This window comes from Acomys minous (genome assembly GCF_964271855.1).
Source record: "Acomys minous genome assembly, chromosome: 2".
Classification (NCBI taxonomy): Eukaryota; Metazoa; Chordata; class Mammalia; order Rodentia; family Muridae; genus Acomys; species Acomys minous.
This window is the reverse complement of record NC_140484.1, coordinates 86517233-86534155: the sequence shown is the minus strand read 5'-3', so window position 1 is coordinate 86534155 and position 16923 is coordinate 86517233. Positions and strand designations below refer to the sequence as shown.

General features: G+C 56.8%; 2 protein-coding genes across 8 annotated transcripts in view; both read left to right on the top strand.

Moving 5' to 3' along the window:
• ABCC8 (ATP binding cassette subfamily C member 8) overlaps positions 1-7437 on the top strand; it is an 80500-nt gene extending 73063 nt beyond the window's left edge. For 4 of the 5 annotated variants that reach the window (XM_084773304.1, XM_084773303.1, XM_084773302.1 and 1 more), the window contains exons 30-39: positions 1724-1826; positions 2499-2612; positions 2950-3070; positions 3172-3302; positions 4638-4716; positions 4927-5035; positions 5308-5411; positions 6034-6167; positions 6436-6498; positions 7205-7437. In XM_084773304.1, coding sequence (XP_084629430.1) covers positions 1724-1826; positions 2499-2612; positions 2950-3070; positions 3172-3302; positions 4638-4716; positions 4927-5035; positions 5308-5411; positions 6034-6167; positions 6436-6498; positions 7205-7342 — 1096 coding nt within the window. In that variant the 3' untranslated portion in view covers positions 7343-7437. Of the gene's footprint in view, positions 1-1723; positions 1827-2498; positions 2613-2949; positions 3071-3171; positions 3303-4603; positions 4717-4926; positions 5036-5307; positions 5412-6033; positions 6168-6435; positions 6499-7204 lie in introns of those variants that run through there. The other variant, XR_014777468.1, reaches the window with a different exon arrangement.
• Positions 7438-10984: 3547 nt separating this feature from the next.
• Positions 10985-14580, top strand: KCNJ11 (potassium inwardly rectifying channel subfamily J member 11). 3 transcript variants are annotated; one of them, XM_084773324.1, is made up of 2 exons: positions 10985-11137; positions 12109-14580. In XM_084773324.1, exon 2 carries the CDS (start codon positions 12125-12127, stop codon positions 13034-13036), a length of 912 nt encoding a protein of 303 aa, XP_084629450.1. In that variant the 5' UTR covers positions 10985-11137; positions 12109-12124; the 3' UTR covers positions 13037-14580. The 3 variants fall into 3 exon arrangements, with proteins under 3 accessions (XP_084629450.1, XP_084629449.1, XP_084629448.1); XM_084773323.1 differs by lacking the exon at positions 10985-11137 and adding an exon at positions 11241-11937; XM_084773322.1 differs by lacking the exon at positions 10985-11137 and having other exon boundaries at positions 11242-14580.
• Positions 14581-16923: the final 2343 nt, after the last annotated feature.

The following is a 16923-nucleotide window of genomic DNA, read 5'->3' as shown; positions in this document are numbered from 1 at the left end:
TTGCTCACGGTGTTTGGATGCTGGTCTGGGTTTGCACTGCTCTGGAGCTCCTTTCCAGTCCCCAGACACAACTGTCACCTGCCTTGACTCTCCTGCCATGCACACAGGTCCTCAGACCCCCATACACTCCTCCTCACCTTTTCTCGGACGGACACACGCACTCACACTCACACACACACACACTCACACACACACTCACACACACACCGTCATGTACTTACTCAAGCCCTCTTAATCATGCTGAGATTCACACCTCAGACCTATCACCCACCCACACCCATCCACCACTTTGGCTGTGCAGCACGCACTCCCCAACACCTCGGAGGTGCTTTTTTACCATCCTTGGATGCATGTCCTCTGCCCAGAAATAGTTCAAGCAGAGCGAACAGCTTCAGGGGTAAGAAACACATGTCCAACAAGTCATGGACTCCGTTCGTCCCTCCGAGCCCCCAAGTTTGGTTTTTCCCGCTTTAGTATCAAGATGGCTTTTCAATTGCTCCCTTTGTTCATCATTAAACAAGCACTTCTATGCCACCTCAGGGCCTGGCTGATGCCAGCAAGGTCTGAAGGAGGTGACCGAGGAGCCCAGGCCACCAGAGGAAGGCAGGTCTGGGTACAGTGGTGCAGGAAAAAAATTTGACAGGGTCTGGGGTTGGGGGGCATCCCTGTTTGGCAAGATCCTACCTACTGGGGAGGACGAAGCTACGAGGAGCAACACACTTGTTCCACTAATGTTTTCAGGATAGTGTCAGGCCCTGTGAGCCTGGGAGACACACTTCTTATGCTCACACATGCTCCAGTGTGGATGTGTGGGCAAGCTGGATCATAGTGGCTGGAAGAGTGAGTGTTCAAGCCGACTTCCAGCAGCTAAAAGGCAGCAGAGACAGAGCTTCCCAGAAATACTGGAGGGAAGGGAGGAGCCAGCGAAGGTGTTTCTGAGGAGGTGCAGCTAAGGAAAGGCCTGAGAGTTGAAATGGACCAGATTTGTAAAGAGCAAGGGAGAACGCTCCTGGGGGAGGGAAAGCGCGTGAACTAAGGGCTCCAGGGCAGGGGGGGGGGCAGGCAGAGGAGACGATGCTCTGAACGGCTGGGGGGCTGCTGTGGCCCCTGCCGAAGAGGTGGTCCTGAGTTCCAGATGCCACTGATGCTCTCAAGCAGACCCCCTTCATGATTTAAAAAATTAGAGATGGGCCGGGCGTGGTGGCGCACGCCTTTAATCCCAGCACTCGGGAGGCAGAGGCGGGCGGATCGCTGTGAGTTCGAGGCCAGCCTGGTCTACAAAGTGAGTCCAGGACAGCCAAGGCTAACACAGAGAGACCCTGTCTCAAAAAACCAAAAAAAAAAAAAGATTAGAGATGCTGGGCACAGTGGCACAGGCCTGTAGTCCTAGCACACGGGGAGGCAGAGGCAGGTGGATCGTTCGTTGTGAGTTTGAGGCCAGCCTGGTCTACAGAGTGAGTCCAGGACAGCCAAGGATACACAGAGAAACCTCGTCTCTAAAAACCAAAAAGAAGGAGGAGGAGGAGGAGAGGGAAGGAGGGAGGGAGGGAGGAAGAAAGAAAGAAAGAGCAAAACAGGACACCAGTTAGGGATCTAATGTACTCCAGGGAGCCAGAAGCAGGAGAGAGGGTGGCCAGGCAGGGACTACATGCACAGTGGACCTACACGCTGACCTGTGTAGGGAAGCCCCACCTTCTTCCTCCACATCTTCTCACCCCTCCAGGTACGAGGCCCGGTTCCAGAAGAAGCTTCTAGAGTATACTGATTCCAACAACATCGCCTCTCTCTTCCTCACGGCGGCCAACAGATGGCTGGAAGTCCGTATGGCAAGTGCCACCCCCACTCTGGGGCCTGGGGCAGAGCTTCTGTTAGGGGGTGCGGAGCTGGGACAAGGGGTAAAGAGGCTATAGCTGATGAACCCAGAGCCTTCCTCGTACCCCGCCCCGATAGTCCTCCCACATCTAACCCTGCATCTTCACCCCAAACATCCCAGGGATGTTCCAGGAACAGGGAGAGTGCAGGTGTGTGCAGGGTGCAGACACTGACAACAATGGAGGTTGGATCTGGGGCTGTAGCTCGGCTGGGAGAGTGCTTGCCCTAGTATGTGCAAAGCCCTGGGTTCGACCTTTACATCATCTCTGTAATCCCAGCACCCTGGGGATAGCAGCAGAAGGGTACAAAGTTCAAGGCCTGCATGGGCTATAAGATCCTTCAGTGGGCCATGTGACACACACACACACACACACACACACACACACACACAGTGCTCCCTGGGCTGGGCGGTGAGGCACCGTTCCTCAGGGAGTAAGGTTCATAGCCTCAGAGCAAACATTAGCTCCTAGGCCTCAGCTTCCGCCAGCCTCTTGTGTGTCTGTGTCTGGTGTTGGGAGCCTGGGGGTCAGGCTGGCTGAGCTGCTCTCTGCCCCAAGGTGGAGGCAAGATGAGGTACCCCAGGCCCTGACCCACAACAACCTGAGCCAGCTTCTGTCCTTCCTCAGGAGTACATCGGAGCATGCGTGGTGCTCATAGCCGCTGCTACCTCCATCTCCAACTCCCTGCACAGGGAGCTCTCTGCTGGCCTGGTGGGCCTGGGCCTCACCTATGCCTTGATGGTGAGTGCAAACGGCCTGGGGCAGGGTCCTCCCCAGTCAGATACTAGCTCTCAAGCAACCAGGGCAGTTTCCTCAACTGAGGTACGGGAGAGATGGTACACCCCCACCCAGGCTTGGCTGAAGGGATAGCAAACAGGTGACAGGCTAGGAAGCACTGCCGTTGTAACACTCTCATGGCCCCAGTCGCCACTGTGCACAAGCAGTTGGTGGGGAGCAAAAGGCTCACAGAGGCTCCTAGTCCTCCTCAGCATATAGAGAGCTATCTTGGAGGCCAAGGGGAAAATGGTGGCTGCTAAGCAGCTGTGACTGACTGGGAAACCTCCCCCCCCCCCCGTAGGTCTCCAACTACCTCAACTGGATGGTGAGGAACCTGGCGGATATGGAGATCCAATTGGGGGCGGTGAAGCGCATCCACATCCTCCTGAAAACTGAGGCTGAGAGTTATGAGGGGCTGCTGGGTGAGACGCTACACAGGCTGTCCCCGGCGGGAGGCAGGTGACCTTCCTGGGTGCTAGCAGTGGCCCGTGCCTCATGGCTGACCCCCCAGCCTGGCCCCCAGCACCGTCGTTGATCCCCAAGAACTGGCCAGACCAGGGGAAGATCCAGATTCAAAACCTGAGTGTGCGCTACGACAGCTCCCTGAGGCCTGTGCTGAAGCACGTCAACGCTGTCATCTCCCCAGGACAGAAGGTCAGCTGTGGCCCTCTTCCTACCCTCGGGCCTCACCCACCACAGAAGCAGCCATCCTGGACTTCCTTGAGTTAGAGGGTCCCTTCCCGGCAGTGTTCCCTGCTGCATCCCCCTTGAGCTTGGAGGTGGGGTCGGGGGGGGGGTAGGAGGAGGCAGGGGTGGAGACAGGGAGGGGGAGGGGGATGCTTTCGCTGTCCAGTGCTCTGAGTTGTCTCCTCACGTCCCTCCTTACTCAGTCAATCACTGGCATGTCCTTCTTTTCTTCGCCTTTGTCTCTCTGTCCTTTTGGTGTCGTTGTCTTTAATATGTCCGGCCTCGGGGAAGCTCTCCATGCCAGCCTGTCTCTTCCACACTGCTCTTTCTGTGTCACTATCTCCGTCTCTGCCTCAGTCCTTTATGTAGGGTCCTCATAGAGCCCAAGGACCAAGAAGCGATAGGATCAGGCACGGCCCTCCTGCAGGGGGAGAGCTCAGAGGCACCCTGCGGGCGGCACCCACCATTCCACGCTGTCCTTCCGTACACATGCACACTAAGGCTCCCTGACAGCTACCAAACAGGCTGTGGGCAGTCCCTGCAGAGCCGTACATAGCAAGGCCTGCACAACACGCCGTCTGTACCTATACGCTACTCTTGGGTCCCCAAGAGAGCCCGCTCTGAATCAACCACAGGAAACAAGCTTAACCCTGGGTCCAGCCTGGCCAGAGAGAAGCTGGTCAGGAAGCCAAGATGAGAGGACATGATGTGACCCCGCACCTGTGCACACCCAGGGCCAGAGCAGTGTGACTCCTACATCTGTGCACACTGTAGGGCCAGAGCATTGTGGCCCTGCACCTGTGCACACCCCAAGGCCACAGCACTGTGACTCCCACTCCTGTACACACCCAGGGCCACAGTGCTGTGACCCATGCTTCTGTGCACCCACACCCAGGGCCACAGCTTTGTGACTCCTGCATCTGTGCACACCCCAAGGCCACACCCCTATGACTCCCACTCCTTCCTGTGAACACCTGTGCATACCCCAGAGCCACAGTCCTGTGACTCTCATTTCTGTGCACATCCCAGGGCCACAGCATTGTGACCCCTCGCTGCTCCTGTGCGCACCCAGGGCCACAGAGCTGTGACTCCCACTCCTGTGCACACCCAGGGCCACTGTAATGTGACTCCCGCTCCTGTACACACCCCAGGGCCACAGTGGTGTGACTCCCACTCCTGTGTACACCAAGGGCCACAGTGGTGTGACTCCCACTCCTGTGCACACCCAGGGCCACAGTGGTGTGACTCCTGCTCCTGTGCACACCCAGGGCCACAGTGGTGCACCTGCTTCTCTGCTTCCAGATTGGGATCTGCGGTCGCACAGGCAGTGGGAAGTCCTCCTTCTCTCTCGCCTTTTTCCGAATGGTGGATATGTTTGAAGGTGATTTGTGTGTTCGCTGCCACGCATGTACACGGGTTCTCACAGCAACCAGGCAAGACCTCAGTCCTGGCCTCTCGTTGGGATGTCACAGGAAACCCAGCAATCCTTGCCTTTCTGTATCCTCACCGGGATCCATGTCCCAGGCTGTGTTCCTTCCCAGCACCACTCCCGCCCTGGTGGCACTTGACCTATGACATCATCTCCACACAGGGCGCATCATCATCGACGGCATTGACATCGCCAAGCTGCCGTTGCACACACTACGTTCACGCCTGTCCATCATCCTCCAGGACCCTGTGCTCTTCAGCGGCACCATTAGGTGAGACCCTGCACTCTTCCTGTCCCAGCCCTAGGCCAGCTTTGCTCTCTGAGCACATGATGGGGAACCAGAGTCCTTAGCGAAAGAAAGGCCTCTTTCACAGCCTTCTTCATGCAGCCTAAGCAGGAATTGTGGGCCCCACCCGTGACCCCAGCTCTTCACTCACTGCCATCTCCTCAGTGCACCCTGCCCCCCCCACTAGGTTCTCAGTCGCTGCTCTAGGTAGAACCCCGCTTTCTGAGGGCCTCTCTGTGTCTCCCCTCCCCCTCCAGATTTAACCTCGACCCAGAGAAGAAATGCTCAGACAGCACACTGTGGGAGGCCCTGGAGATCGCCCAGCTGAAGCTGGTGGTGAAGGCGCTGCCGGGAGGCCTGGGTGACTGCTCCTTGCACAGATGGGCCTGAGAGAGAGAACCTCCCACCCATGCCTGAGATGAGGCCCGAGTTTGGATCCCCGCGTGTAGCTAGAACTCAGTGACCACCCTTCACCATACAGGGGGTCCAGAAGTCAGCCAATTTGCCTAGGGTCACATAAATCACCTAGCTCCGAGTCTAGCGTGGGAGTGGGTCCCTGGGAGACAGCTTGCAAGTCCCCACGCCACAGAGTATCTTCGGGCCAGCCTTGCCCCATCCACCTGCTCTGGAGAGAGAAGTCCCAGTGGACATAAGTGTAGAATATGCCTCATAACAGTCCACTGGGAAGACTGCCCCAGTCCGGGGTCATTCAGAGCCACTGTGGGGCTGGACAAGCTGGTTGTGGGGGCTTCTCACCAGGCCTGCCCAGGGCCCCAGAAGTGCACAGCACCCAGATGACCACCGCACGTTGTATCCACACAAACGGAAGCCCAGCTGTGTCAGATACGTCCTCCCTACACACACAGTGACACAGCCACATACATACCTGTACATATATCCTCTTACAACTCATAAAACCACGGGGCTACTCCGCTCATGGCAAGGATTAACTGAGTCCCCCCCCCCCGTGTCTAACCCCCCAGACGCCATCATCACAGAAGGAGGGGAGAATTTCAGCCAGGGCCAGAGGCAGCTGCTCTGCCTGGCACGGGCCTTCGTGAGGAAGACCAGCATCTTCATCATGGATGAAGCAACTGCCTCCATCGACATGGCTACGGTTGGTCCTGGGATGGTGTGTTAGGGAGCAGTTGGCACAGAGGGGTCTTAAGCCTCAAGTTGATGATCACACCAAGGGCTAGGTGGCAGAAGCAAGTCCAGCCCCTAAGTCCAGGGAACCTGGTCAGTCCTCTGGGACTAAAGCCAGAGAGGAGGCTGGCATCGAGCTAGGTGCGGGAGCAAATGGCAGCTGGGGTACCTGGGCCCCCATGTCCCCAGCTCCATCCCATGGAGCAGATGAGCCACCAGCTGCTACCTCCACCTAACAGGAAAACATCCTCCAGAAGGTGGTGATGACAGCCTTCGCAGACCGCACCGTGGTCACCATCGCGGTAAGGAGGACACCAGGAGGGAAAGCTCGCCTCTGGCACTGTCACCAAAAAACTGGTCTCTGTAGTCAGGACAAGATCCCAGACTGCTCAGGACAGGGAATCTAGAAAGCTTGCAAGAGGACAGAGCAGAATTTGGGGGTGTCTAGAGATTTACACCTTTACTTGCCCTCAGGCTTTTTCCCTGTTTCCCTGGATTCCGAGATACACCCTCCCCTAAAGCCCTGTGAGCTAGGCTGCGGCTAGTTCTCACTGAAAGGGGGAGCCTGAAGAGGGGGGTGGAGGGGGTGGGGGGAGGGGTGGAGGGTGGGGTTGCAGAGCTGAGGTTTTAATAGAGGAGAGAAAGGCAGAGGTCTGGAACCACCACCACCTCCGATTGGACACAGTTGGGCTGTGTAGAACGCTTTCCTACAGGGGTGAAGCCGTGGGTTCTATCCCCAGCGCTGCAGAATCCGGTGTGGTGCTGACACTGTAATCCTAGCCCTCAGGAAGTGGAAGGGAGAGCCGAGGTTCAAGGTCATCCTTGGTTACATAGTTAGCTTCCGGTCTGTCGGGTCTGTCAGGACCAAGTGAAGAAAAAGGGGGTGTTGAGGGAAGAGGAGAGAGAGGAGACACGGTGGCCGTAGATGTCCTCCAGGCTAGGGGAGGACAGCATTCCTCGGCTGTCCTGCCCACCACACTAACCAGCGCCACCCCCATGCCCACCCAGCACCGTGTGCACACCATCCTCAGCGCAGACCTGGTGATGGTGCTGAAGAGGGGCGCCATCCTGGAGTTTGACAAGCCGGAGAAGCTGCTGAGCCAAAAGGACAGCGTCTTCGCCTCCTTCGTCCGTGCGGACAAGTGACCTGCCAGTGCCAAAGTGCCACGCCACACCTCACTTGCTTGCCTAGGGTTTCTTACTGTAAATCACGTGTAAATAAAGAAGCTGATTCTTTGCTACCGGAGCCTCTGGTTCTGTGCACGGGGCAGTGGTTCCCATGGGTGCAGGACACCAACCTTTAGCACCAAGCCAACTTGAAGGTGCCATGCCATGGGAGCAGAGGCAAAAACGTGTTCCTGGTCCGTATCGGGCAGATCCAGCTGCCGTAACAAAATGCCACAGACGGGCTGGCCTTTTACCGCAAGAGTGTATGTCTCCCTGGCCCGGAGGCTGGGAGTCAAGATAAAGACGATGGCAGCTTTGGTCTGTCGCGAGGCCTCTGTCCTTAGCCTTTTCACTGTGTCCTCCCAACCTCTCAATACCAGCTTCCCCTCTCCCCACACCTCTGTGTTTTTCCTCTAAGTCACTAGCCATATTGGATTAGCTCCTGCCCACGACCTCACGGAACCTAATTACCTCCTCATGGGCTCTGGCCCCAAATACATGTAACTGGAGGCAGCAACATATGAATCTAGGGATGGAATTTGGACCTCAGCAAGGTAAGGGCTCCATGCAGCCCCATCAAATAAGGGAGCAATCTCTATAAAGCTCCCCCACTTCCACCTTTTTTTTTTTTTTCAGGACAGGGTTTCTCTGTGTAGCCTTGACTATCCTGGACTCGCTTTGTAGACCAGGCTGGCCTTACACTCACATTAATCTGCCTGCCTCTGCCTACCCAGTGCTGGGATTAAAGGCATGCACCACCATGCCCCGCCCCACCTCCAGTTTATAATCATGGGGTCTGGCCCCCCAGCATCTCCAGTAACAGGAACTCAACATGGCTTAAACCAGAAGTTGAACTTGCTGTGGCACGTGACTGGCCAGAGTGACCTGGATGAGCGTTACTTCAAACACGAGTGACTCCAGGTTTCTGGCATCGGGGTGGTGTCTCCATTTTGGAATCCCACTTCTTTCTCTCTGTCCGGTGACAAAGGGCTGGGTAGTAGCCTGTCCCAGAGCAATCAGGAGGAAACTGAGGTTTTCTTTCCCAATACTCCAGTAAGGTCCTAGGACTGAATCCCAAAAGACAGACTCACCTGGTCACATGCTGATACCCACCCAATCACGGATGCTCTGCAGCTAGGCCAGGATCTTAGATTCCCCACCTCTGCCTCCCTACCCAACCCCACGAGCTTCAGAAGTGGGAGGGGGGGGTCTCTACAAGCCAGCCAGGTGGTGGCTCAAAGATGCCAAGGACCAGAAACCGGGAGACCAAAACAACAGCTTACCCCAAGCCCATTTGCACCGGGGGACAGGCATATAACCCTCTGCGCAGCCAAGAAATGGCAGGTGCTCATTTACATATCATTTGGTTATGATTAGCATACTGCCTGAAGCGCTGGCTTATGAGACCCTGGGGTTGCAGACCTAGGAGTCTTAGGTCTTCATCCGGGGGCTGCAGGAGGGTCAGAGCCCTGTAACATAAGGAGAGTTCACTAGTAACAGAAGGAGGTCAGCCCAGGCCGTTCCTGGGGTGCCAGGAGCCAGAGGAACTCAAGAGCGAGCTCTGTGAGGCCTGGCAGGATGCCTGGGAAAGGCAGGATTCGTGTTCGGTGTAGAGAGAAGAAATTAGACAGTCGGAGAGACAGAGGCGTGGAGAGGAAGGCGGGGACCACGCGGCAAGCCTGAAGGGGCAGCAGTGACAGTGGGTGTGTCGAGTGGCTCGTGGAGGGGTGTGGAGGGGATAAAGGGGAGCAGCAGAGACCCTCAATGCTAGGACAGTGAGTGTGGGATAGCTCTCCAGAAAAGGACTCTACAAGCACAGTGTTTTGGGGAGATAACCGTGAGCCAATGGGGACACAAACAAGGAAGGAAGCTGAGCTCTTCCGGCAAGACAGTCAGCCTCTTCTCCCCGGGGGCGGGGACTAGCTAAGGCCATACGGAAGGGCGGGGCCTGGCCTCTCAACCCTAGGATGCCTCAGTGGGCCCAGCAGTTCCCTGCAGACACCAAGAGGGTTAGGGGAAAGGACTCCACACCCCAAGGGAACAGCAGAGGAAGAGCAGGGAAGTCAAAGAATGTTCCAGGCTATCCTGGCCCAAATCTTTGCATAATGATCTAATTATGGTCCGCCAACTCAGACCTGGGCCTCTCTGCCATGTGGGCCATCTCAGGTTACTGCCGTGTACCCTGCTGGTGTCACTCAAAGCCCGCCTCTGCTTCACCCAGTTGCGTATACTACCCTCCGGGCCAAGTAAACCTACCAGTCCTTCCTCCTTTATCTCCCCACCCCCCACCCCCGGGACTAATGCAAAGATGTCCAGGGTGCCTGGAGCTCTCCAAGGGTCCTTTTCTCATGGCTAAAAGTCAAAGTAGTGGGCTGGAGAGATGGCTCAGTGGTTGGGAGCCCTGGCTGCTCTTCCAGAAGCCCTGAGTTCGATTCCCAGCAACCACATGGAAACTCACAGCTCACAACTGTCTGTAACTCCAGTTCCAGAGGATCCGACACCCTCTCACAGACATGCAGGCAAAACACCAATGCAAATGCAATAAATAAATTAAAAAAAAAAAGTTGAAGTGGCCTCAGAGATTTCCTGTGCAACTGTGTCCTCAAACTGCCTGTTCTCTTCTTCACTTGTTTTACCTCCCTGCCCTAGGGACAATACCCCCTATTGGTGTGGCCCAGCCCCCACTCACTCTTTGTAGCAGCGTCCACTCAACCTCTTGGTGGATTTGGAGAAAACTCCATCTAAAAGTCCTCCGCTCGGTATGAAAACGTGCCACGATGGCCCACATTCCCAGTACTGCTATCGTCTCAAAGGAGCTGAGCTCCTGGGCAGGACATCATAGCTCCAACAGCCTTCTGGAGCCACTCTTAGGGTGGCGTCTGCAATGAAAACATCACCCCTGTTCTTGGCAATAACCTGGGTCTCTCACTCTGTGCCCAAGCTAGCCCTGAAAAGCCCAGGCCCAGACCCTCACTCCTAACCCCAGGGCTAAGGGGGGAAGACATCAGGCTACAGGTGTACAGAGTGCAGAGCAAATGCTGGCAGAAAAAACCCTCTGAAAATGCAGGGGCGGTAGCCAAGGCCTTGTTGTACACTTGCAATCCCAGCACTGTGGAGGCAGGAGGACCACAAGTTCAAGGTCATCCTCTACGGCATGGCAAGTTCGACACCGTCCTGAGCTACAAGAAATTCTGCCTCAAATAGGTAAATAAACAAATAAATAAATAACCCCCAAGTGGAGAAGAGTCATCAGCAGAGAAGTCCTGAGGCTAACGTTCATCTCATCCCAGCCCTGGAGTTGATGTCTCTCACTGCCTTCCTTCCCTGGCAATCAAGTGCTGAGTGAGAGGCAGGTAAGACCCAACTACAGACTGTGGAAGGCAAAAGTCAGGACAATAGGGCCAGACTAAGAGATTTCACAAAAGGAACTTCTTCAAAGCCGTCCCTTTGAAGAAAGCCCTATGGCACGGCTGAGGATGGTGAGCCGGCAAGGGCGGGAGGAAAGTCCTCTGTGGGCGGAGCTTATGCCCAGGCCCAACCCTGCACCCGCCCCCTCCCCTCCATCTCCCGGGAGCAAATCTGGCGCCCCCTGGCGGCGGAGGCTGCACTTGCTCTCACGAGCCCCCCGCCCGCAACCTCGCACCCCCACCGCGCACGGGTCGCTGCCAGAGGACCGGCTCACAGACCAGACACACGCCCGGGAGCCCGGCCCGGAGTGAGCTCCCGGAGTGGGAGGGGGCAGGGAGGTGGCCGCGGCTTGAGCAGCAGGAGCAGGTGCGGCGGCGACAGGCGGGGCGGGGACGGAACGGCGGGGGCCGCTGGCGGGCGGGGCGGCAGGGCAGCAGGGAGGCCGCGACACGGAGCCAGCGGGGTCTGGGCGGCGGGGGGCGAGGGGGATCCCGAGTGCAGCCGGTTGCGGGGTGACTCGAAGGGCGCGGGATCCCAAGGAGACAGAAAGGACGAGAGCTGGAGAAGGATCCGGAGAGCGGCGAGGGCGCTAGGGGAGGGGTGGGGTAGGAAATTGAGGGCACACCTGCAGGGGAGACTGAGGCAAGAAGTAAATCTGGTGCTTAGAGGGGACCGGAGACAGAAGTGGGTGAGGCCAGAAAATAGCGGGGGAGGGGGTGGAATGGGGGCTGGGGAGCTGAAAGACTCGGAGATGATAAGTTCTGAGGTGGTTTGAGAAGAAAGGCCGGGGCCAGGGAAAGGGAGTTTTGGGGAGGTCCAGAGGTGGTGGAGGAGCTCTGAAAGGCGGTCCAGGGTAGAGCACAGGCTGGATTGGAGGCTCAGTAAGCAATGAGCAGATAGAGCCGGCATCTGAAGCTGGTACAGAAAGAAGCAGGACCCAGCTGGGGGGCAGATCAGCCTAGAGGTTAATATAAGCTTAGGGTAGCCTGAGGAGAAGAGGGCTCAGAAAGAGGACCCCCACAGACAGGCCCTAGGCCAAGTCAGTGCAGTGACCCCCCATGGGGGAAGCCCCTTCCTGGGGCCACCGGAGCCATGCTGTCCCGAAAGGGCATTATCCCTGAGGAATATGTGCTGACCCGGCTGGCAGAGGACCCTACAGAGCCCAGGTACCGTACACGGGAGAGGAGGGCTCGCTTCGTGTCCAAGAAAGGCAACTGCAACGTCGCCCACAAGAACATTCGAGAGCAGGGCCGCTTCCTGCAGGATGTGTTCACCACGCTGGTGGACCTCAAATGGCCCCACACGCTGCTCATTTTCACCATGTCCTTCCTGTGCAGTTGGCTGCTCTTCGCCATGGTCTGGTGGCTCATCGCCTTCGCCCACGGTGACCTGGCCCCCGGAGAGGGCAGCACCGTGCCCTGTGTCACAAGCATCCACTCCTTCTCATCCGCCTTCCTCTTCTCCATCGAGGTCCAGGTGACCATCGGCTTCGGCGGGCGCATGGTGACAGAGGAGTGTCCCCTGGCCATCCTTATCCTCATCGTGCAGAATATCGTAGGGCTGATGATCAACGCCATCATGCTGGGCTGCATCTTCATGAAGACGGCCCAGGCGCACCGGCGAGCGGAGACCCTCATCTTCAGCAAGCATGCGGTGATCACCCTGCGCCACGGCCGCCTCTGCTTCATGCTTCGCGTGGGGGACCTCCGAAAGAGCATGATCATCAGCGCCACCATCCACATGCAGGTGGTACGCAAGACCACCAGCCCCGAGGGCGAGGTGGTGCCTCTCCACCAGGTGGACATCCCCATGGAGAACGGCGTGGGCGGTAACAGCATCTTCCTGGTGGCCCCGCTCATCATCTACCACGTCATCGACTCCAACAGCCCGCTCTACGACCTGGCTCCTGGCGACCTGCACCACCACCAGGACTTGGAGATCATTGTCATCCTGGAAGGCGTGGTAGAGACCACAGGCATCACCACCCAGGCCCGCACCTCCTACCTAGCTGACGAGATTCTCTGGGGGCAGCGTTTTGTGCCCATTGTGGCCGAGGAGGACGGCCGCTATTCTGTGGACTACTCCAAATTTGGTAACACCGTTAAAGTGCCCACCCCACTCTGCACGGCCCGCCAGCTTGATGAGGACCGCAGCCTGCTGGAGGCCCTGACCCTCGCCTCTGCGCGGGGACCTCTGCGCAAGCGCAGTGTGGCTGTGGCGAAGGCCAAGCCCAAGTTTAGCATCTCCCCGGAATCCCTCTCCTGAGCTGCAGCCTTCTGGCCCACACTCGCTTATGTGGGCACGTGGAAAGTGAAGTGTGGTACGTAGGGTGGATGGTGTGCGAGCCCCTCGGCCAGATGAGGGTCCGGTGTGAGACAAGACCTTCCTCGGTTCAGCCTCCCTGCTGCTGTGTGCCCCGGGGTGTTACAAGGCGCTTGTCACTATGCTATTTCTGGCCCCAGCAGGAGCCCGTACCAGGTTTATTTTTGTTCCCTGCTCCTCCCTGGCCGAGCTCAGGACTGGCTTACCCCTGTGTCTTTGCCCAACACTGGGGAGGCTATAGAAGGTTTCAGGGTTCCTCAAGCTGAGGTCTCAAAGCCAGTCTTGGCTCTCCATGACTTACCCTGCCCCACGCAGACAGGTAATGGGGAAAAAGCACCCTCCCCCCCAAGTAGGGAGCCAATTGCTGTTTCTGTAGCCCCTAAGAAATACCTGGGCAGGCCCCAGCCCTGTTCATGCCTTCTAAAAAGTGGGGGCTGAGGAACCCTGCCAGCCAGGGAGAAGGTGGGTGTCAGAGCACGGGAGAGGGGCCCACCCAGACATGCCCAATGCTCACCGCCGTGGGGCAGGCTTTGCCACAAAGGGGGATAACGCAGGAGGACAGTGGAGACCTTGCCGGTCCCCGGCTCAGGCTTGTGTCCCTGACCTTTAGCATCCTGCAGAGAGATCCGGGGGCTGCTGCCTCATTTTGTCCCCCACCCTGAGAGGCTGGGAAGTGGGGTGCTGGGCAGACACTGATACGCCTGCCTGGGAGGCTGAGGAGGGCACCGTGCCTGCCTTACAAGATACACTTCAGGCAAAACTCCACTCCTGGCTCCACATGGGCAGCCGTGAGTCACTTTGTCCGGAAGGCGTTGGTGGGTAGCCGATGGCCTGTCTCGGGTGCTAGAAAAAGAAATATTAGAAAGTTCAGCCTGGTGAGGGGAAGGGAAGTCCCTGAGGTGAAGAGGCCCTCAGACTCGTCCTGAGCCGGGACTCTCAGAGCAGTGCCCTGTGTCCTTGCCCAGAACTCCACTTGTCAATAAAGCCTCCCATCTGTGACCTGAACTCTGGGCTCTTCTTGCTGGGGAGGCAGTGGGCATGCCGCTGGGGGGGAAAAAGGGGGAGGCATTGCCAGCATCTGCCACCCAACGTGGCCCTGGCAGGCAAGAGGCCAGGAAAGCTACTTTAGGCTGGCTTTTCTCTCACCTCAGGAGGACTTCACCCTTCCACCTCAGGTCCCTCCCCCTGCCAGCTCTCAGTCTGTCCGGCCATCTTGGCTGTTTGACATCCACCAGACACCATAGTCAAAGGCCTGGCCTCTCTGCTGATTCCAGTACCCATGGGGAGGGGCGCGGAGGTCGTACCTAGGCTTTAGGGTAGTGACTGGTTCAAATCCTGGCTCTGTGACTCGCTTGTCTCGTCCATGGTAATAGTCCCTACCTCACTGAGTTGACTTGGGGAGCAGACGAAAGCACATTCTTGTACCCATACTTGCTTCAGAAGTGCCTGGTCTCTGACAAGTGCTCAATAAATGTTAACTATCGTGACCGCTGCTGTGCTAGCCACGTGATGGGAAATTAAGCCTAAGTTAAGACAAAAGTGTTTTTACACTGTGTCTGAGTGATGTGTTGCTCTATCTGGTCTTTTTTTTTTTTTTTTTTTTTATTCTTGTTACGTCTCAATGGTTATCCATGAAAGCCTTCACTTACTAGGAGACTGGGACAGAGGGGAGGACATTCTAGTGGGACTCTAGATGAGAGAAGCATGGGAGAATAGCAAACTAGAAGGATCCAGAGGGTCCTAGAAGCCTACAAGTAGAACATTATGATAGGCAGATTTGGGCCCAGGGGTCCCGCTCAAACTAAGGCACCAGCCAAGGACAATACAGGCGGTAAATTTTAAACCCCTACCCAGATCTAGACAATGGACAGAACACTCTCCACAGTAGAGTGGAGAGTGGGGTATGACTTTCACACGAACTCTGGTGCTCTATCTGGTTTTATCCCCCACCCCCGGCCCCTCCCCACAGTGACCCTCTCAGCTCAGACCTGGACTGGGCGGAGTTGGGGGGGGCTCTCCTTGTCTCTGCCCCCTCACCTGCCTCACAGCCACCCAAGTGGTCTGAAAAGGGTTGTGATCATTCCCTACCGTGTGAACTATCCTGTGGCTCTCCGTCTCCTGGGTCAAGGGTGGCCTTCTCTGTCAAGATCCATAAAAGCCCAGGCCAACGATGCTCCTTGACCCAGCCTTTCTCTTCCCTCTGGGGCTTCTTCTTTGCCTATGGTTAAGGACCTGTCTCTCCATCCCTACGTTCATGTCTCCTCGAGGTCAATGCCAGTCAGCAACTGGAACCAAGTAGATGCTCAATGGAGGAATGCATGGGTCCTGTGCACAGGACCACAAACCAGGACCGCAGTTATAGTGAGGCCTAAGGGGGCTGCCCCTAGATCAGGGACGTCTGTCTCAGGACTCTCCAGAGGAAGGGATGGGCAAGCCGGGAAGTTCCTGGTACCAGTCTGACCTCTAAACTACCCTCTCCTGACTCCCTCTTAGCAGATTGGCATGTTTCCTGTTTAGAGGAGTGGTAAAAAGCCCCTCAGAATTTCCCTCTGTCTCAGTTCTTGGGACTCGTTTTAGCTCTCCTTAGAGCCACAGGGAGGTGCTAGAGTCACTTGTAAGACTAGCTGAGCGGCAGCATCCACGCTGTCCCATGCAAATAACCTTGCCTCTCCCTGATAAGCCGCGGGTGGCGCCTGAAGTCCGTAGAAATGAGGCTATGGTGCCACCTGCTGGCCACAGAGAGGATCTACATGAGCCCAGAAATTCTGTCCGTTTTCAACCCAATCCTTAAAGTTGTAGCTAAGAATGGAACTAGAAAACTCCAGTGTTGCAGAGATACCTACCCAAATAAAAATGTGCCCAGGAAAGCATATAACTTCAATATTTGAACGTGGCAGCGTGGTCACTCTGATAAGTGACAGTCTTGATGATGTCCAAGACAGCCATGCAATCACAGGGACCTCGCTGGCCTTTGATCCACTTCCGTAGAGACCCCTCTCTCCTCTCTTGCCTTTGAGTCTACTGTGGGCCAAGCTGAGCGGTGACAGTGCAGCCTGGAGAGGCACACATACCACCTCACACATACCAGCTCATGATAGTGGTGTGACATGCCCCAGAGCCATGTCAGGGGAGGACAGTAGGACAGGAGGAAAGCCAAGCTGCTCTCTTCCTCTTGGGGACTGTGTGCTGGTCTGAAAACAAACTGGCAGCGAACACTGGAAACCCATCCAGCCTGACTCTCTGCACACAGGTGGCTCTTTCCAGTTTTATCCTTCACTTGGATTCCTTCCTGACCTCTTCCCAGGGGTGCCTCCCACAGGCCTCGGTAACCCCCAAGACTTCCAAGCGTCTCACAGTTTTGAGCTTTACCGATGCATGCAGGCGACGCTGAGAGAGGGGACATGAATTGGGCACATGAGCCGCGGCCCTAGGCGGCCCCAGGTCTGCAGAACCACTGTTCTATTCCTGTCCCAAGGGATCACGGGAGAGGAAGAGCATTGAGACCAGAGCCAGAACCTGGACCATAAGTGCAGTCTAGATTGGCAGCCTTATGGCCACACCCATCTGCTGGGGGCATTGCTTCCCCACGCTGGAGGGACACGGGTTCCTTCTACGCACAGTTCGACTGCCACTCTTCAGGCCCAGTTCTGGCATGACATAAGGACCAGGCTACTGAGACTAGGCAGCCTGAGTCCAGGGGGGGGCGGTCTGCCTTCCCTCCTGTCCTCCATTCTTCCTGGTGGTAATGACCAGAATGTTAGATCCCAGGCCAGGCCCTGCCCATCGCAGCGTCCCCTGCCCCACCTTCAGGGCTCTGTCTGTGCCTCTGT